At 41.7% G+C, this 21,596-nt stretch overlaps 1 protein-coding gene across 4 annotated transcripts in view; it reads right to left on the bottom strand.

Moving 5' to 3' along the window:
• DMD (dystrophin) overlaps window positions 1-21,596 on the bottom strand; it is a 1,834,617-nt gene that overhangs the window by 668,707 nt on the left and 1,144,314 nt on the right. For all 4 annotated transcript variants that reach the window (XM_030304767.1, XM_030304766.1, XM_030304769.1 and 1 more), the window contains one exon: window positions 11,916-12,024. In XM_030304767.1, coding sequence (XP_030160627.1) covers window positions 11,916-12,024 — 109 coding nt within the window. The remainder of the gene's footprint in view (window positions 1-11,915; window positions 12,025-21,596) is intronic.

The raw sequence follows: 21,596 nt of genomic DNA on the forward strand, positions 1-21,596 counted from the left end.
GGGGGGGCGCCTGGGTGGCGCAGTCGGTTAAGCGTCTGACTTCAGCCAGGTCACGATCTCGCGGTCCGTGAGTTCGAGCCCCGCGTCGGGCTCTGGGCTGACGGCTCGGAGCCTGGAGCCTGTTTCCGATTCTGTGTCTCCCTCTCTCTCTGCCCCTCCCCCGTTCATGCTCTGTCTCTCTCTGTCCCAAAAATAAATTAAAAAAAAAAATAAATAAATAAAGAATGAACAAGGGGAGAGGTCATCCGGGTAAGAAAGTAGTCGGGGTGGAAACCCTGAGCCCAAATATACATCAGACCATATGTCAGGAAGATGGAGACATGCTAAAGGAACTAAAAAAAGTCAGAGAGGCTAGGCTTTGAAGAAAAAGGGGGACAGTGGAACAAGAAGAGTAAACAGAGGAATCATCACGTAAGACCTTGTAGGACATGTAAATGATCCGGGGATTTACTCTAAAAGCAGTGGGACCCCCTTCAAGGATTATAATAAAATGAGGTTTACATTTTGCAGTATTATTCTCTGTGGAGCATGTTTATACAGGGAATGGATTAGAGACAGGTAAATGAGATCTGTTAGAAGGTCAGTCCCCAGGAAAAACCTGACAGTAGCAGAAGGGATAGAGATGGCTAAAATAATTCGGGAGATGGTTAAGTAATGTCAGTAGGACGTGGTGGTCGATTGGACAAGAAAAACCAAAGGAGAAAGAGGTATTTCTTTATGATTACTTACTGGTACTGGCTTGAGTGGATGGCTGGGGTAATTTCCTGAGACGGGGGACACAAGAAAAGAAGATGGGTGAGTAAATTCACTAGTTTAATTTTGGATATGGGAGGTTTGAAGACTCAGAGATATCCAAGTACAGATGAATAGTGAGTTATTGGGTATATGGATTCTTTTGCATTCACCACAGTCGGCACCCCATCCCTCTATCACTTCATCCAGGTTTGCTAAGTTCAAGGTTGGTTCTCAGGCATTATCTTACTTAGACATCAAGGCAACATGACACACGGTTTATCACTCCTTCTCTTTCATCTACTTCCTTTACTTGGCTTCTAGGTATCTGTCCTGGTTTTCCTCTTACTTCAATGACTACTCATTACTGTATCCCTTACCTCTTATGACTGGGGTCCTCCAGGGCCGTCTTTCCATATATTTCCTATCTGCATTCACCCCTGGGCTTTTGCTAACACAACCTCACGGCTCAGCTGTATGCTAAGAGTTGCATATTTACATCTCTCGACTGGATATTCCTCGTAACCTCCAGGGCATATATCTCTCTACCTAGTCTAGATCTCCGTTTGGATAACTAGTAGGCATACATAACTTGATTTGTACAGAGTTCTGTTTTTATATTGTCTCCAACCACTCTGTACCTCCTAGCATCTTACCTAACTCAGTAAATGACAACACCATTCTTACAATTTTTCTCATGCCACAAACCTCATGGCATTTTCTCATTTTCCCTTATCAAATCGGTCAACCGATCCTGCTGGCTCTAGCTTCTGGACACATCCAGAACCTGTCCACCTCCCATCACCTCCACTGCCCCTATTTTGGACAAAACTGTCACAATTGCTCACCTCAATTATTCTATTAGTCTCCTCACTGGTCCTCTCTTGCTTCTCCCCTACTCTTACAGTTCATTCTTTTAAGTTCTTCTTAAAAAATGTTTATTTTTTGAAAGAGAGAGAGAGAGTACAAGAGGGGCAGGGGCAGAGAGAGAGAGGGGAACAGAGGATCAAAGCGGGCTCCAAGCTACCAGCGCAGAACCCGCTGCGGGGCTCCAACTCATGAACCTCGAGATCATGACGTGAGCCGAAGCCGATTGCTTAACTGACCGAGCCACCCGGGCACCCCTCCTACAGTTTATTCTTGACACATCCAGAAATGTCTTGCCGAAACGTATGCCAGATGTTCTCACTGCTGGGCTCAAAAGCTTCTATTGGCTCTTCATCTTACACAAAGTCAAAGTCAAAGTCATCCCAATGGCCTTTCAAGCTCTCTTGATCTAATTGTATCTCCTAACTGCTATCCTCCGCATTTACTGTGCTCCAGCAACACTGGTTGTTCTTCCACTGTGAACCATGCTCTCATCTCATGGCGTTTGTTAGAATGCTCTCCCTGGAATACTGCAGCCTAGAATGTTCTTCCCCCCAGAAGCCCACAGGGCCCACATTTTGACCACATTCAAGTTTTCATATAAATTTCGCCTTTCCAGTGAAGTCGTCTCTATTGGGCCCACCCTCGTACTCCATACCCATACTCCTTACGCTCCTTCCTGCTTTATTTTCCATCGTGCTTATTGCTTCATGACATGCAATCATGTTGTATCGGTTTTCTTTATTGCCTATCCCCACAAAATATCCGCTTCACGAGGATACAGATATTTGTTTATTTTTCTACCACTATATTTCTGAATTAATGTACCAACCCAGAACTCAAAAGAGAGGTGCAGATTGAAAGAATGTGAGGAACTTCAATGTAGAGTCGGTAATTGAAACCATGCAAGTGGATGAGATCACCCAAGAGGTTAAAGGATAAACAGAAGCAAGCTTGCATTACTTCAAACATTTAAAAGCCAGATACAGAAGGCTGAGCCAGCCAGGAATTGGAAAAAGAGTAGCTGCGGAGGTAAGAGGGAAGGATAGAGGAAATGTTTCAAAACAGGAGTGACAGGGGTGCCTGGGTGGCTCAGTTGGTTAAGTGTCCGACTTGGGCTCAGGTCATGATCTCACAGTTTGTGAGTTCGAGCCCCGCGTCGGGCTCCGTGCTGACAGCTCGGAGCCTGGAGCCTGCTTCGGATTCCGTGTCTCTTTCTCTCTCTGCCCCTCCCCCACTCGTGCACTGTCTCACTCTGTGTCTCAAAAATAAATTAATGTAAAAAATAAAAAAAAAATAGAATGACATGACTGGCTAAGGTAAAACGGCAGAAAAATACCAGGTACTCAAATAGTCGTCAAATTTATTATGAGCTAGTAGTACATTACAGCAGGAAGAATGATATCACCATACAAAGGTTGGAAAAGGGTATGGAGGCTTTGTGATTTGACTGAATCAAGAGTAGAGTAGTCATTATGGAACAGCGTCCAATTCTGAAGCCTACAGCAGAAGAACAATATGGAAACACACTCAGGGGGAGTAGGAGGGGGACCCACAGAGATGTTTAAACATTTGAGAAACAGCTTTTTTGTTGACAGGCCATGGGCACGCATCTGATTTATGCTAAAAAAGCAAAGTTTGAAGGGAGATTAAGTAACAGACTTCTAAGAATGTGTAATAAAGTGAGCAGAAGTGTTCTTTTCCTACTCAAAAATGACTTAGATGGTAGCTGGAACTTGGGATAAGCAGTTGAAAGATTGTCTGGAGTATAACAGCGGTGATGGGACTCCACCTACTCTTGATTTTTTAAGAAGAGAGTAGGCAGTTAACCTCAAGATTGCTTCTGAGAGACAGAGCCTTTCCTGAAGATAGTGGAGAAGAATGAATGACCTCTCAAAGACCTTTCAGATCACAATCTTAGAATCTACAATTTAAGTGCAAACTGCTACAATTTCCTTTGGGAATCCTCTTTCTCTGAGGGTAAAGTTGTATTCACTTTCAAAATGATTCAGCACACTTTTGGAAAATATTTGGAATACAGGCAGAAGTCTTACTTTTGTGGGCTGGGGGGGGCTATTCTCATGAATATGTTTAAATAATTTTAATTTCCACTTGCTAATAGCTCGAGGAAAATTCAAAAATCCCATATATTCTGCAGTGATTTCCAGCAAAGATCCTTTCTTGAAAGGAGTTAAATAAGAAGGCTAAGGTAACTTTACTGAAATAAACTATTTCTGTTAAAATGCAGGATATATGAGTAAATGAAAAATCCCTTACGATCAGAATACTTTATTTAACCATTGATGTTATTCTCCTCCTCCTCCAACACACGCGCGCGTGCGCACACACACACACACACACACACACAGAAACTTCCAGGAATGCTTCCAACAAGCATTAGAAATGATGGATTAGAGCTTCTCTTCCTCTGCCAGTTCAGACCTCAAAGCTTAGCCCCAACCAGACATGGTAACCAAACAATAAAACTGTCAAAAGGTTAAGAGAGGGAAAAGGAAGGGAACTTCACCTTTACAAAATGGATAATGAACAGCTAAATACTCTAGTGTTCATTCTCTTGCATATTAACAAAGACACCACTGTTGCATCCACCCTGGTAACTATGGAACGTTGTTGAAGAACCCATCCTGGGACCAGGGACTCCCACTGGCCTGCACTAGAAAGATGTACTTTTGCTCGATGTGACCAATACTAGGGCCTTACTGCCGTCACTTCCCCTTGTATGATGTGACACATCTCAATACATTTCAAGTACCCTCACCTGCCCTTCATCTCACTGATGCCTACAGATACGATTTAATCATTTAATTCATGGTGGCCAAGAGTTGGAGGGTCTCTGTAGTGTCTCAGAGATTTGAACGGTCTTGGGGAGAATCTAAAATTCCTTTCTTACAACTGTTACTCTACTTGACGAGGGGACTTCAGAGGTCTGGTACAAAATCTTACTCCTAGCGTATGAGACTTGGAGAACGTTTTTAAGGTTTAAAGGGTTTAATTATAAAGCTGATGATGGTATACACGTGTCTCAGTGTTTTCAGTAGGGTAACCATCTTTTACTGAGGCAGAGAAAGCCTTGGACCCAATGGAGCTGATGTGATTTCACCTAAAGGTACAGGCAAAGCAGAGGTAATAGTGGGAAACAGGGGAACCAGGAAAGGAGATGGGTGGCATCCCTCCTGGTGTTTCTGACAATGAAGGGGACCCAAAAGGTGAGTAAGAATGTGAGAAGTGACAGCCTCCTTCCTTTCTTCAGCAACGATCGATGCAGATAAAGGCCATTTTCACAACAAATTAATCATTTTATCACAATTTAAATTAAACAAATAAATAGTGGTATGCCAAGATTAGATTTAGGCTGCAATTAACCCCATGCTTTTATCAAACTGCCTAGGTATGTCAAGTATTATTGAAATAGCTTTGGAACGCTTTAATCCAACTGTAGAGAGGCAAGTGAAGTTCAAATAATAAGTGTATAAATAACCTTCTATGTGAGTATTTGATATTTAAATATAGCCTTCAAAAATTTGAATGAAGATAAATGAATCACTGCTTGAGTCTGATTAATAGCATAAGCTTTGGAATCAGAGAGACCTAACTTTGAATACCCACTCTGACACGTACTAGCTTTAGAGCTTTGGAAAAATTATTTAATCTTTTTATTATTAAGTAGGCTTCACGCCCAGCACAGAGCCCACCGCGAGGCTTGAACTCATGACCCCGAGATCAAGACCTGAGCTGAGATCAAAAGTTGGACGCCTAACCGACTGAGCCACCCAGGTGTCCCTATTTAATCTTTCCGACCCTTGATTTTCTCATCTGCAAAAATGGAAATCGCAACACAATTCATTCAAAAGATCTAACAGTGGCACTAATTCTATGACCTGTCGTATTCGTTTCATTTCCCTCGGAGTAGACCCTGAGACAGGAGTTTGAGTACAAGTAGTTTCAAAAAGCTGTGCTGGAGGAGGAAGGAAATGAAGAGCAATGGGAATAAAGTCTAGACAAGTCACGCCAATAACCAGGTTATCACCGTGGGCAACCGTGGCTCAACCCACTGGAGACCTGTGGTTTGGAACATGCTCTGGAGCCGTCCTCCCCAGGAAGTGAAGAGGAGATATTTATCCATCGCCTCCTGTCCACCAGCGGTTGAGTGCCATTCCAGGGATGTTCTCTCCCCAGCATTTCCAACCTGCTCTACAAGCGGCTGAGCTTCTTGTGCAGAAAAGAGTGCCTGGGCAGAATCACAGGGACTTGAATTCAGAAGCCTTGGGGTTTATAGGAAGGACTAGTGCTGAGATGATATGAGCAGGGCACTCAGGGCCAAATTTGACCCACCTGCCCCCTTTGGGTTTCTGTAAATAAAGTGTTAGTGGACCACAGCCATACCATTGTCCACGGCAATGCTGCTTTTAGTATGCAATGACAAAGTTGACTGCATGACTCACAAAACTCAAAATATTTACTATCCGGCTCTTTACAAAAAGTTGGTAGCACAACTGAGATTAGAATTTAGGCTTCTTGACCTCCAATGCAGCACTTTCGCAATTACACTGGAGACTTGCTCTCTCCAAAATTAATTACGGGAAGGGATGGTTTTACCAGTGTTTAATCAACTAGAAACCTCTATTAATGGGCACTTCTATGTGGCTATATATACCATGGGCATTCATTTCATAGTTATTACCCTGGGATGTTTGAAGAACTCCAATATCCTGATTTGGAGTCTTCATATTAGTATGTTCTATATGCAATTTATTTAAAAAAATGCTAAATCGGGTATTTTGGAATGTAAATGTTCCCAGACCCAGCAGCTTGTGGATAAGAAAGGATTCACATTGACATTTACAACCAGATTTGCTGGCTCTTTGCCTCCATCTGCCACGCAGGCCTTCAGTCCCATGCAAAGTCCTGTCTACCTACATGTTTCTGAGAATCTCTAGGGGAGCTTTGTATAAGCATGACTCTTCTCCCCCACGGTCTCCAAGCTGCTAGGCTTGGCCAATACTGCCAGGACTTAGTGTGCTGTCCACCTTCTTGAACGTTTAAGCTACAAAGTTCTTGAAACTCTGAAACTCTTGAGAAGGGGTGGGCTGAAACATCACGGAGTTCCCTCTGGCCTCCACAGCACTGGATTGCACTCAAATTCCACTCCATGTCGCATGGAGGAAGACGGATGAACTTCTTCTTGTCACCACTCAGGCTAATGGTAGTAGTTCTCAAAGTGCAGTCCCAGGACCAGTAGCATTAGCATCACCTGGGGACTTTGGAGAGATGCAAATGCTCAGGCCTCAACCCTGATCTACTGACTCAGTAATGCTGGAGTTGAAACCTAACAGTCTGTGCTTTAATGTGAAATGGGTGATTTTGTTAAATGTTTATTTATTTTTGAGAGAGAGAGAGAGAGCGAGCGCGCGCGAACACAGAGGAGGGGCCAAGAGAGGGAGACACAGGATCCAAAGCAGGCTCCAGGCTCTGAGCTGTCAGCACAGAGTCCCAAGCAGGGGTCGAACTTACAAACCTCAAGGTCATGACCTGAGCTGAAGTTGGATGCTTAACTGACTGAGCCACTCAGGCGCCCCTGAAATGGGTGATTTTAATGAAGGTAAAACTTGAGAACCAATGGCAGAGGACATTGGATATGGACCAACATTTTTATCTCGGCTCCCCCCCCTTCCCCGATGTAGTGGTTTGTGCGAAAAGATGGCCATGATAAAGTCTCCCATCCCTGTATGCACCCTCCTCTGCAATGACATTCCAGCTCTTGTTTCAAGAGGTGGTCTATCTCTCCACCTGCAGAATCTGAGCTGGCCTTACACCTTCTCTGCCAAGAGAATGGAACAAAAGTGCTGTTGTATGAATTCTAGAGACTAGGGAGCAAGAGATCTTGTAGCTTCCACTCTCACCCTCTTGAAACACTGGCCTGAGAATGCCATACAATGAAGCCCAGTCCAGCCTACTGGAGGAGGAGAGGCCTTGTGAAGAACCAAGGTTCTCTAGCCAACAGCCAGCTATCAGATATTTGAGTGAGTCCATTTTAGACCATCTAGCTCCTAATGAGATGCCACAGAACTGCACGCACAGCAAGGACCCCTATCGAGACCTTCGGAATGACTATCTGGCTCATCACGACCCGAACTGCTGACCCAAAGAATCAGGAGCAAGTGAATACCTCTTGTTTTAAGCCATTACATTTGTGGTGTTTTTAGGTGGAGATAGGTAGCTGATATACTCAGGTATCTAAGCAACAGTGTCTGCAAAAAAATGTTTTTCTCCAGCATGCCTATTTATCCTGTAAACTGAAACAATTTATACAGCTCAGGCAGGACCGCCTCATAATATTATATAATTTAAGTAGGCAGCCAGGAGGGAGTTTCGTTTAGTATTTTTTAAAAAGCGCTTTGGGCCTCAGTTTCCACACATATCAAAAATATTCAGCCAGATGAAAATTTCAAAGATTATTCCAGGTTCAGAGTGCTATAGTTCTAAGAAATTCAAATAGAATACAGTGATTTCTTCTATTCCCTAAGTAGAAAAAACACAGAAACCTACCTCACTTTTATTCCTCATACATCCAGGATTGAGTTAAATAACATTAACTACCGGCGAGCAGCTTCCATATCTAGAATTTCCATTAGCTTCTTGGACAGAGAGATAGCATAGGCACAGCAAAACAAGAACAGAAACAAAACCAAAACCAAAACCAAAACCAAAACAAAACAAAACAAAACACAGGCTTTGGAGCCTGACATACTTGGATCGGAATCCTGGCTCTGTTTCTTCCCAGCTGTGTGCTCTTAATCTAGCTCTTTCCGGGGCGCCTGGGTGGCGCAGTCGGTTAAGCATCCGACTTCAGCCAGGTCACGATCTCGCGGTCCGGGAGTTCGAGCCCCGCGTCGGGCTCTGGGCTGATGGCTCAGAGCCTGGAGCCTGTTTCCGATTCTGTGTCTCCCTCTCTCTCTGCCCCTCCCCCGTTCATGCTCTGTCTCTCTCTGTCCCAAAAATAAATAAACGTTGAAAAAAAAAATTAAAAAAAAAAAAATCTAGCTCTTTCCCTCTCTAAGCCTTGGGATACTCACCTTATAAAAATTGTGTATACATGTATTTTGCAATTATTTTGAGGATAAAGACATATATGTAAAGGTGAGTAGCACAACAATAGGAGTGCAATGGAAAAAACTTACTATGATGAATTACATTGTATTACAACACAGTACATGAGATAATAACCATATATATGAAGCATACTACAAATTAGATTTTCCTTTTTTATATTGTATTTATTCCAGATTATATTTCTGGAAGTCAGGAAGTCAGGAATATAAACAATTCTGAATTCTGATGTTGAGACCACCACATTAAAGAAAGAAGACTGTTTTCTGGGGCGCCTGGGTGGCTCAGTCGGTTGAGCGTCCGACTCCGGCTCAGGTCATGAGATCGCAGTTCATGAGTTCGAGCCCCGCATCGGGCTCTGTGCTGACAGCTCAGAGCCTGGAGCCTGCTTCGGATTCTATGTCTCCCTCTCTCTCTGCCCCTTCCCCGTTCGTGCTCTGTCTCTCTCTGTCTCTCAAAAATGAATAAATGTTAAAAAAAATTTAAAGAAAGAAGAATGTTTTCTTTGAGTAAGGGCAGCTCTGGATCTACCAAACTCCCTACTGGTTCATTTCATTCAACATTTGTGCATTTAACACTTTTGCTTTAGGCCCAGCTCTGTGTCAGTTGGCTACAGGGGATGACAAACAGCCCCTGCTTTGGGGAAAATTCCCCTCTTCTTCAGCTCTTCTCCAACTCTGACCCCAACTCCACCGGCTCTCACCAGTTGCTTGGGGCTTGAGGGCATTCCCAGACTCTCCCTACCGGCACTGACATGACTAGGGCTGGGATAGTGGAGTGGGACTCCGCGTGCGGGGAGAAGGAAGTAGGGCTGGAGTTGGGAAAGACGCTGTCCCCCACTGCTTCTTCCTCATGTCTGTTCACCCTCTGTTCTGGTATCACCCGTCTTTCTGATAGTCCTCCATGTTGTTCCACTTCAAGGCCTTTGCTCTGGCTGTTCTCTCTGCGCCTACCAGAAGTTTCCCCCAGATACAGGCATGGCTCACATCCTCACTTCCGTCAGCTTATGATGCTCTCAAATGTTCTTAGGAGAAAAGCTTTCCTGACCAAACTGCAGACAATCATGTCTTCATTCCTGCCCCCTTTCTCTCTTACCCTTCTCTCTTGTTCTCCTTGACTATAGCTCTCCAACTCCAGGGCACACACTGAATCACGTGGGGATCCTATTAAAGTGCAGATTCTGATTCACTGGGTCTGGGGCAGGGCCCGAGATTCTGCATTCCTAACAAGTGCCCATTTGACATCAGTCTGTGGATTATACTCTGGAACACCTGACAGAATTGAGAAGGTATCTATTTTCTTTATTAGCTCATGATCGTTCTCTTCCAGAGTATAAGTTTCATGAATGGAGAGGCTACCTTAGTCGATTTATTACCCTCAGCACCTAGTATGATGCACAATACATAAAAATTACCCAATAAATACTCATCAACTGAACAAATCACATATCTTGTTGGAAATCAAAACTGGAATTTGGAATGTATTTTCTACTGAAAACATTATTGCTACATTTAGGTACTTTACAGATTAAATAGATTTCTGTGCCCTGGCTTTAGAACCTTTCTACCATGTATAACATGGCTCAAGTAGGAGCATAAACCCATAATTATGTTCAGAGTTCAACAAACTTCTAAACGAATCGTTGGAACCCAATCTTTTTATGGAGTTCCAGAGTGAGGCTGAACACAGCAGAGAAAGTTAGAAAACAGCTACCAATAAATGATTATATAGGAACAAACTATGCATATGTGCTGAGGGAACCAAAAACTATAGGTCATAAAAAGAAATAAACATGATATAATTACTGGAATATAAACCCTGATACAGCAATTTTAGTGTCCCAGATTGACAAACAAAACAAAACAAAACAAAGCAGAAAAAGGAATGCTTGCACTTCTTTTTCAAGTTTCTAGTGTCATTAAATGTAACTCCGATGACTACTAAGAAACCCCAGGGGGCACATGAGACGCACTGTCCCCAGATTCTATGGCGTCTTTTAACCCAAACGCTATTTATGTCTTCTATGGAATTATCATCGTGCTACCCCTGGTGGTGGTATTTCCAGTGTGGTGTGTTTCTACTTGACATAAAATAAAAATCAACTTTACTTGAAGAATCAGTCACCATGCTTCAATACTTCAATCATTTGATCTGTGAAAAATAGACAAGGCAAAAAACAAAGAACTCCCCCCTCCCGAGATGTTTTTAGTTGTGCCTAATTATAGAACGGGTACAGCAAAATCTTCCGGCTCCCTTCCCCCGAGATGCAAAGCCAGCATTGACACGTGCCACGAGATGTGATGCATACCTTACGCTAGCGAAAGAATAAGAAGTGAAATAAACTGGAAATATTCAGTAAACACAGGAGTCAAAGCTATGGCTAAATGAAGAGACGTTCCTTCCCAAGTCTGCTTGTGGCAGTCATGGTCTAGTTTTCTTCTTCTTGAACCACACATGGAGGAGCTCGCAAAATTGCTGTCAAAAGGGACAGGGGGGAGATGCTAGGAGGATTCCCTGCGGTTTCAGCGATTTGTATCGGCATATTTGAAGAAAACTGTCTAAATGATATAGGATTCACGGCGACAGAATCCTCATGTATTCAGTCTAAGCCTGTACTCAGGTATACTCCACCCCGATCCCCCCTTTTTGGGGTCAAGTGTGTTGACCCTCGGGGGGTCCATCCCTGCTGCCTGGAGCGTCGGTTGCTGATGGTATTGCTTACTAGGAATTGCTTTTGGCCCCAGAAAAGCTCCTTCAAGGTCTCCCTTTCACCCCACTAGGCAGCCCAAAGCCGGACAATGACTGGCTGGTTCGGGAAGACAAAGGCCACCTCTCTCCCTGCAATTCAGGATGGCCCGCGGGGCCAGCCCAGCTCTAAGGCTCCCGTGGATGTGGCTGAGGCCTCTGTCGTGGTAAAATGATTAGCCTCGTTCGCGGTCTACTGCCTCTCTTTGTCATCAGTGTATCTCTGGAGAACACGCCCCAGTATATAGTTGTCATCGGGCCATCTGAATCAGAGTCTGTTCCCAAGGAACCTGCTCTAAGGCATTTTGCATAGTAAATAACACTAAGGTTTATTCCTATTTTCATAACTGCGGCAAATTTTTCCTTATATCCAGAGAGCACCTCACTGTTGTGCTTCTGAGCCAATCGCTACGGCCAAAGAGCATGTGATTCAGTGCACTTACCGGCTCCAACGGCGGTCAGTCTGGGAGCTGGGCCAGGCTGCTTTGCCTTGAGCTCTTGAAGTAAGTGGGTTACTGCCTTCCAATCAGAGCTCAGATCTTCAACCTTTCTCTGTAATAGAAAAGCACACATGTTATTTATTTGATTAACACCTTGAAGATTACTTAATTCATGATGTTATCAATTCGTTTTGCGGGTTCATTATTGTATTTCTATTGTGTTTTACTTTTAAATTAATTTTTCTGGGGAGAACTCCTTGCATAGGTATTATAATTATTTTAGCCAACCACCTTACAAATATTTATTGATTGTTGGCTGCATTTGGGCTCTTTCTCCAGGCACAATTTCACTGAAAGGAAGTAGAAGGCAAACCTTAATCAGAGGAAAATGAACACACACACCAGACACGTTGTCATGTCAGCAACCGTCTTGACCCTCTCAAACAGTATCTGGTGCGTCTACATAGCAGAAGTATCCAGCATATATTAAAAGATATCATGATGTTCGGGTTCACCCCAGATACATTCTATTAAAGCCTCTTGAAGGGAGACGGTGTGGTACACCTGGGGATATGACACTCAGAGTTCACTTCAAGGAAGGACACTTGTCCCAAGTGGTGGAAAAGGTGTCAGGGGTCCTTCAGGGACTGTCGCGGTTGCAGAGAGCCGCCTTGTGCAAGAGCATGCCCTTCTCAGGGCAGCCCTCATTCAAGGACTGATCAAGGTGATGGTATAAAGGGCCAGCCAATTTTTCTCAAAGCAGGACAATTTTGAAGTGTCATTTCAGCTCCAGAGCTCGCAGTGGAGTCACCGAGCCTGTATGTGGCCAGTAGTGTGCTGGTAAACGTTACACAACCGGCTCTCTGGAGAAAACAATCCTAATCTTTGTGTTTGCCAATTTCAGTGGTGTAAACGGCCCTATGCTAGCCAATTCCAAGTTACCGAGATGCCAAGGGGTTCACGAAATGCTGGAAAATTTGACAATAGTCCCTCATGAGCAGGTGCAGGCTGGCTCCAGTACACCGGTGGTCAGCCATATGGTTATTTACTGCCCTCAAACTGTGAACAGAAGGCACACGTGTTTGTTCTGGGCTGAGGCTTTTCCAAGACGGGTGAGGCTTCTCTACCCTGTCTACTGCTGTGAGAGCATCAGAGTCCCCTGGAAGCTTTGCGGCCCCAAGGTAGCTGGGTCCCAGCTCCAGAGTTCTAGACTGCAGATCTTGGGTGGGACCCGAGAATCTGCCTTTCTAAGAGTGTTCTAATCGATGCTGATGCTGATTGTCTGAAACCAAAGCCTAGGGTGATCATTCTACCTAACGAGTTATCTAAGCATCTACAATGGACTAGGTAGATAAGCACCATCCTTGAAAGAAATACAAAAACAGGCCCTTAACTCATTGTCTATGCCACTTAATTCTCTTAAGAAATCCCATTTGAGAAAATCTGCCAAGGGAATAAATACTAAAACAAAGACTAAAAATTCATCACTTCCTAACGTATATCATCTATGCTCTGATGGTTCTTCGTGACTATTTTACCCGACCTGAGAGCAAATCAGGGCTTTCAGTTTTGTTTTGTTTTGTTTTTAGTCCACAGTTCATGTTGTTAAACATTCGCTATCTCATCAGCGAATGTAACTCTTTATTTATTAAAATACAAGCCTTGAATCCAAAAGCAAACAAATCATGCCTCCGATCAGTGAGGAAACTACCACCGAAAGTCATGACGTGTGGAAGATGTTTTTCCATTCTGACCTCAGAGCTAAACGCTGAGAATTAAGTATGATAAAAGGCTAATGAATTAAAACATATGTAGTCTCCTGTTTCCCCTGCAAAGTTGCAGTGACTTCACAAGGACAGAATATTAAGAAAAACCACGTCGATAACAAAAAGCAGCAATAAATAATAGGGAGGAGATAATAAACATGAAAGCAGATATGTAGAAAATGTATGGCCTTGGTCATTTATGGAAGGGATAACAGGGCAACATATGGCGAAGTCTCATCATACACCATTTAACTTATAGAAAGTCACCTATATGTGCTGAGATAAAGAGAGTGAGAGATTACAGACTGACTCAAATACTGCTGGGATCTGCCCACTCTTTCACTCAATAAGCATATGGTTGCAGAGTGGCCAAGGAGAGATGGGGGTTTTCTATGGCTACCGTTGCCTTAGGCGCCACTCTCTTCTCACAGTATAAGCATCTCACTGCCTTCAGTTGGCTTCTGATATTTAAAGATAGTATCTTTTATCTGACAACCTGACTTCTAAAAGCAAATTAACAACTTGATCTGGCTCCTAACTCAATGAACAGTGATCTGTGTTCCACTTCATCGTCCATGTGCATCAGCGTATAACGAAACAGAACAGTAATTGATACTTACAATGATGCCCCTGAAAATAAAGAAAAGTTTTAAATTCCATTGTGTTTCAGAATCAGAAGTCCTGGGTTTCAGTCTTAACTCATTACTACAGCTTATGTGATCCTTGGCAAATCAGATAGGTCACTCAGATTTATCGTCCTTGAAACGTGGATATAACACTACCACCTAACTCAGAGCTTTGTTGGAGAAACTAAATGAGATATTTTATGAGAAAAGAACTCTGTGAACTGCAAAATGCTATAAAATTGTTGGCTAGTTATTAATGAGGCAAAGCAAAAGATGGTCAATAAAAATTTTCATTAAAATATTAAAATAAAAATATTTCAAGGCTTAAAGGACTAGATTTTGGTTATCCTCAAAATAACACGTATATATATTCAGTTCCCTTTCATTAATACATACATTCTGCACAGTCCATTCATTTATTCGAACGTTATCTTGGCCACTGTTATTCCCAGATGGGTAAATGTGGTACTATAATTTCAAATGCAGAAATTAAAAAAAAAATTAAGCAGCACCCCCAATGTACCACAAACATCTGGGGATAGTGCATACTGTCGGAAACGCAGTAAGCTCAGAATTGTATATTCCCCAAACTTTCATAACGACTAGCAAATAATATCACATAAGACGGCTAGAGATTTTGATTCCGCTGGTCACAGAAACACTCTCACAACTTCTTCAACTATCTCCCGGACTTCAGAGTTGAATTCGATTATTTATATATGATGGCAGTTTCGGTTGCTTGGTTGGTTTGGTTTCGCCTTTTGGTACTCTGGCAAGTGCCCGTATCTTCTACCCTCTCATCTTTGCTCTGAGGACGTAAACTTCTTTGAGGCAGCAAAAGATGTTTGGCTGCAGCAAGTAATGTGGTCTTTACCATATAACATGCTTGAAGCAGTACTCGAGACATATATAAAAGGTAACGATTTCCTCAACTTGTTAGTAATCGTGAACCAAATTTAAGGGTATAAAATAGATGTCTAAATGTTGACATCTTTAAATATAAAATCAGTGGACTAATAGCTATTGAGTCCTGTTCTTTTTTTGTTTAAGTTTACTTATTTATTTTGAGAGAGAGAGAGAGAGAGAGAGAGAGAGAGAGAGAGAGAGAGAATGTGCACACTCAAGCAGGGGAAGGGCAGAGACAGAATCCCAACCAGGCTCTGTGTGGTTAGCCCGGAGCCCCATGTGGGGCTCGAACTCACAACGAGTGAGATCATGACTTGAGATGAAGTCAAGAGCCGGATGCTTAACCGACTGAGCCACCCAGGTGCCCCTCAAGTCCTGTTTGTGATTAGATTTCCAGAATTTAAACATTTTGAAGATGCTAGGTAAATTGCAGATCTCAGGCTTTCCCCACAACCGCAGCAGATTCCTATTTTACCCAAAGGGAGAAACTTTGAGAGCATCTTTTAAAAATGGTAAACTGAGTTCCATCAGAGGGGGCTTTTGCAGCTGAGCATTGCTTTCCATTGTATATAAGTTGCTTGGAAATAGTCGTTAATGTTAAGACAAATGTATCAATGTGAAATTTATTCTTTATGAAGAGGAGAAATTAATTACAAGAAAACATGATTTATGAATATAGTTTTCCTTTTTTATTTTAAAACAGAATATAGTTTTAAACTCTATGTGAGTTTGGGATTTTCAAAGTTTAAAAATCATATATCTTTCTCCTCTGTCAATAGTTGGCAGGAGATTAATATCTGCTACATAAATAAATGAATCCACCCATGGCTCTATATACACAGACATGAATGTGAATGTTGTAATTGAAACATCTATGTCTCTTTGTCTCTGTTTATAAATGTAGTTGGTACAGTTGAGGGTCAGGGGTGAAATTCAAATCTCTCAATGCTCGCTCAGTTCCAGCATCAGCTACTAAGTAAGACTAAATTGAGACTTTCCCTCCAAATATTTCCTCAGAAAAGGGTTGACTCCAATTCAATCCTCAGAATGTTTTTTCTGTCCCATTTTTTTTTTTTATTGTGAACAACAACAACAACAACAACAAAACCTTGCATGGTGGCCGGCAGGAACCTCAAGAGATGGGAATCTGGGATGCTTATAGAAGTCATCTGACAGAATTGGTTAATGATAATTTTTAAAAGGTGAAGGTTGGTAAACCATGATCAATTATTCCTAGGGTATACCCTCACACTTACCAGTGGTGAAGGCCATTGTAAACAAGTCTTGTAAAGACAGTTTAGAAAAGCAAATGAATAAGTGACTCTGATGAGGTGATCAATAATACGCATCTAAGAAAAATGAAAAGATTCTCTTTCCTAATATATTGTGAATGGGCAGTGAGCTTGGGGATAAAGCTTCCAGTGATAACATTGAGGAATTAAAAAATGGCCCTTCTGGTAGTTGGCAGCTAGCTAGGCGTGATGACCCCAACTGAACATGAAGAGCAGTCACAGAAAACAAATTAGACAGACACGACGCCATCCCAGCGCCATGTTTGAACAATACAGAGATGAGGCCACTCTGCCACCACGAAAAGGACTAATAAAAAGCACTGTTACTTCTTCAACAGGGACAGCTCTGCCCTACTTCAATCACCTCACCTTCTAGATGAAAATTATTAAAGATACACAGTCATCACATTAATTCTGTTGACAGCATCTAATCCAAATGGCTTCCAATTCCCTAATTCCTCTTTAGAATCATCTCGCCAGCCAAATCCTGTAAGCAGCTCTCTCTAACCCTCTTTTACTGAGATGCCCCACTGTCTCCCTGGGGCGATCTCTTCCTTGCTGCAGTCAGCTAAAAATCCGAACATTTTGATTATAGTTATGTTCCTAGTAGTCTTTGGGCAGAGAGCTGTAATAGCATCATACAGGAATTCAGACAGTGCACATACCTTACAAGGAAGATGGTGAGCTCTAGAATTCTGGAATATGCATATGAATGGTGTGAATGCACTTGTTTCATAAAATATAAATATGACAAACAGCACTTCTAAAAAGTGTGTTATTTTATAAAATGAGATTTAAAATATGGAAGTACTGCTCAATTAGGAAATGAAATATAATTAGACATTTGCAATCTCATCCACATTCTCAAATGTTTATAAGTTGCTCAAAATCCATTATAGATTTTATTTTCCAAATGGGAAAGTGGGGCTCTCCTTATTTCCAAGCATATGTAATTAGCATTTATTCAACTTCTCACAGCCTAAAACTTTTCCTTGGGTGTAAAGCTAACTTATGTTTAAAAAAATTAGGGGGGCCTGGGTGGCGCAGTCGGTTAAGCATCCGACTTCAGCCAGGTCACGATCTCGGGGTCCGTGAGTTCGAGCCCCGCGTCGGGCTCTGGGCTGATGGCTCAGAGCCTGGAGCCTGTTTCCGATTCTGTGTCTCCCGCTCTCTCTGCCCCTCCCCCGTTCATGCTCTGTCTCTCTCTGTCCCAAAAATAAATAAATGTTGAAAAAAAAATTAAAAAAAATTAAATTCTCCTATTCTTCTATTAATAAATTTAAAAATCTCTCAGTAATTCTTTCCCCAGCTTCTTCTGTTAGTACTGACATGGAAATTGTGCTCACTAAATGAGTGAGTCAAAACGGACCTATTCATTTGGGGTGAGGGGAGGCAGAATTATGATTCTTATGTCTCTTTTGATTCCTGATGTTATAAAAAACTGCACCAGGTAAATGAGATCATATGTCTGACAAAGGATTCATAAAAGCCAGATGTTGTTATAAGTGTAATATTTAATTAGGCAACATTTTGACCAACAAGGCACCACTCAACATGCTATACCAAATAAAAATCTTCAGACACACATCTGTTGCAAGTAATATATTAAACATTATCCAGCAAAAAAAATAAACCCTAAGGAAGTTCTTGGAAATGTTAAGATATTGATTTTAGTGATAGAACAAACTTGTTGGGGAAGAAAAACAAGCTTAATCTAGTTAATTAAAAACAAAACAGCTGGGAGAATGAAACATCCCTGGTTGTGATTGACTTTAATCGAAAATGACTAATGATGCTGCCATTTTGCAGCTGATATTTGAGGAAATGATGCTTGGAAGATTCTAATTGCCCTCTTGACCATTTGTCTACAGCAACTATTTTGTGTTAAAGGTTGGGGTGGAGCACTTTGACCAAATACAGACGACCCCTAATGCTTTGCTTTTTCTGTTACAGTAAAAAAGAATTCAAGAATATTAACAAAATATGTTATTAGATTCATGTTAACCAGATTTTTTGAATAATCTAGGTAGCAAAGCAAACCAGCTAGTTTCATCTCATCACCTCAGCAAGGAACCAAGACATTTAAAATTCCATTAATGCTCCCAGTTCTAATATATGGAAGGTGATATAAGGATTTCAAAATATACACATTTTAAAAGTTTTAACAGAAAGTGTAGTGCTCCACGTGGAGTTCAAGAATGAGAACCCATTAAGGAAGATGTCTTCCAACTGCTTTAGTTCAAAAGAGAGTTATGAACACTTTAAAAACAAAAAAAAAATTAAAAACAAACAAAAAATAGAGTTGTTTTTTTTTTGGTAGTTGTCAATATTGTTGTTACTGATGGCAGCTGTTATTGCTGCTTTTAAACTGCAAAACTATTCTGTGGAAAGTGGAACATATTAAAAAAGATCCTATTAACAGCATTATCATAAAATATTATTAGCAAAGGGATAACTTAAGTAAAATGTTTAACAATTCATCTAATTTATCTGACCAATTTTCTTTTTTTTTTTTTTTTTAATTTTTTTTTTTCAACGTTTATTTATTTTTGGGACAGAGAGAGACAGAGCATGAACGGGCGAGGGGCAGAGAGAGAGGGAGACACAGAATCGGAAACAGGCTCCAGGCTCTGAGCCGTCAGCCCAGAGCCTGACGCGGGGCTCGAACTCACGGACCGCGAGATCGTGACCTGGCTGAAGTCGGATGCTTAACCGACTGCGCCACCCAGGCGCCCCCTATCTGACCAATTTTCAATAATTTCTGAAGATGAAGGAACCAGAGGCAAATCAAATGAAATAAAACTGTGTATGTGTATGTGCATGGGTGTGCATGGGTGTGCATGGATGCGTGTGTGTGTGTGTGTGTGTGTGTGTGTAGGGGGGAAAGAAAGAACAGACGGAAAGCAAAACCATGATGCTTATTTCTTCAATCATATTCTTCTAAAAATGTTCAGCATTGTCGCCTCAGAGATCCGTGCTATGTTTATGTCATTAGTAGAAGTGTCACGTAATATATGTTCTATCTTTAACAGGAAATTCTCAAAGAAAATAAGGAAGAAGTGGGTTAGTCAGGGATGAGAAAAAGAAAAACTAAAAATTTACTATCTTTGAAAATTAAAGAAATCCTAGTGAGGTTGATGAAGTGAAGGAAAGGGTAGGGGGTAGTGAACAGCGATGAGCCCAGGTCCCAAAGAGAAATTTGGAAGGTGAGCTCAGGAGCTGAACAGCATCATTCTTTGCTGTGTCCTCAATTAGAAGGTCTGCAACCAGAGGACATACTAACTGTGCATTTAAGTATTAGAGCTTATATGTATACCATGAAGAAGTTTCATTTTCTTTTTTAAGAATGTCACTTTCTTCTTAACTGTTCCTATTTCCAAAAGAAATTTCCCCCAAATGCAAAACCAAACTTTTTTCCTGAAAATGTGCTGCAGGCTACTCAGACTCCTTTCTCTTCCATTAAGGAGTGCGAAACCCCAAAGTTAAGGAGAAAAAAGCATTAAGGAGTAGCACGATTGTTAAAATTTGTATATATACAATGAAAATTGAAAGAGGCTTTGTTTATGGAGTCAGAGCAATGGACCACCCTTCAGAAAAATCATCTCGTAACCTTTATAAAGCAGTTTTTGATCCATGCAGAGATGTAAATAGTCCCTCCAGTTTGTTGCCTTGTACTGCTGGGTTCTGTATTCCGAACTATGAAGGGGTTTTTGAGCCTCCAACATTTCTGGCTACTACAACCCCCGGCTCATCTCCAGGTGTTTCCAAGGTCATGGTCCATATCAAAAGTTGCATGTGAATCAACTATTTCTCTACGCCCCACTCTCCCAAATCAATCTTTCCCTTTTGACTCTTGATTATCAGCTTGATGTACTGATTCTTCTCCAAACCCAAGGGACAAATGGTAGAACAGGGATGGGTTTTCACTGAAGTTCTGCTTCTCCCAAATAAGCTGACTTAAAAGGAAATGGGAAAGGAGATAGAGAAAAGAAGGAAAGAGAGGGCTGTTCTTTCTTTCCTTTCAGAAAGGTAATTCCCCTTTTATATCACTAATGCGAAGGCAGAAAGCAGGTAATGCTCATTCAGACAGTTCTGGTCTCCGAGTGGCCCAGGAGCTGAAGGCTTGAGTGGGAGGTGTGATAAGTTAGCATCAACAGCTTGGATTGTTTACATATGACGAAAAAAAAAATTCTCATTGGCTTTCAATTAAGAATTTTCCCTCTGCTTTTGTCTTGTTTTGTTTTGTTTTTTACAAAGGCACAAAAATAAAAGAAAATTGTGCCAAACCCGGCACGGAGTCTTTGACAATCAAACAAGAGTAGACAGAGTAGACCTATGGAATGGTCCGTTTATTTGTTTCACTGCTTGCTACCAGAGTCCCTGTGATAACGAAGGAAAGGGTCTGCTTAGGGAGTGGCTTTCTGGAGAGTGTACATTTCCAGCAGAAACACTGGAAATTTGCTGCTTTCGGGGCCTTCGCCAGCTCTCCATTCTAAATGCTGGACACGGTGTTACCTCGTGAATATTGTCATACCAGGCTTGGAATTGGATGCAAATTATTATTATTGTTTTGGATGTAAGGAATGGTGACAATGTATTCCTGAATAAATGTCTATCGGTATCTACACACAAATCTGTGCCTTTTAGTATCTGGTGACTGGACATATGTTTCAGCTAAAACTTTACATTTACCTAAGGAAAAGGCCCTTGTAAACTGTAAGAAAAACAAACAATTTTTAGAAATGAAGCTTGGGCCACACAGAAGCGGTGACCTTAGAGACAGAGTCTACGTCATGGTAATGTTGTTTGCAAGGACAAACTAGTTCTGTATAATGAGGTTATTGACCTGCACTGCTTTAGAGCAGTTTTAAACATGAGGGTGAGGCTCACTGAATCTCAGCCTGCAATGTTAGCTAGAGAAACCAGGACTGATCAATAAACAGCCACCATTATGGGCTCTCAGGAACCTTCATCATAATGGGAGCCATTGTAATTTTGGTCAGGTAGAGAAAATAAGGTAACCTATACCTACCGTCTATTTATCACTGGACTCTCATTTGCAAATGGAAGCCATTGATTAGCCATTGTTTTTGG

This window comes from Lynx canadensis, chromosome X (genome assembly GCF_007474595.2).
Source record: "Lynx canadensis isolate LIC74 chromosome X, mLynCan4.pri.v2, whole genome shotgun sequence".
Taxonomy (NCBI): domain Eukaryota; kingdom Metazoa; phylum Chordata; class Mammalia; order Carnivora; family Felidae; genus Lynx; species Lynx canadensis.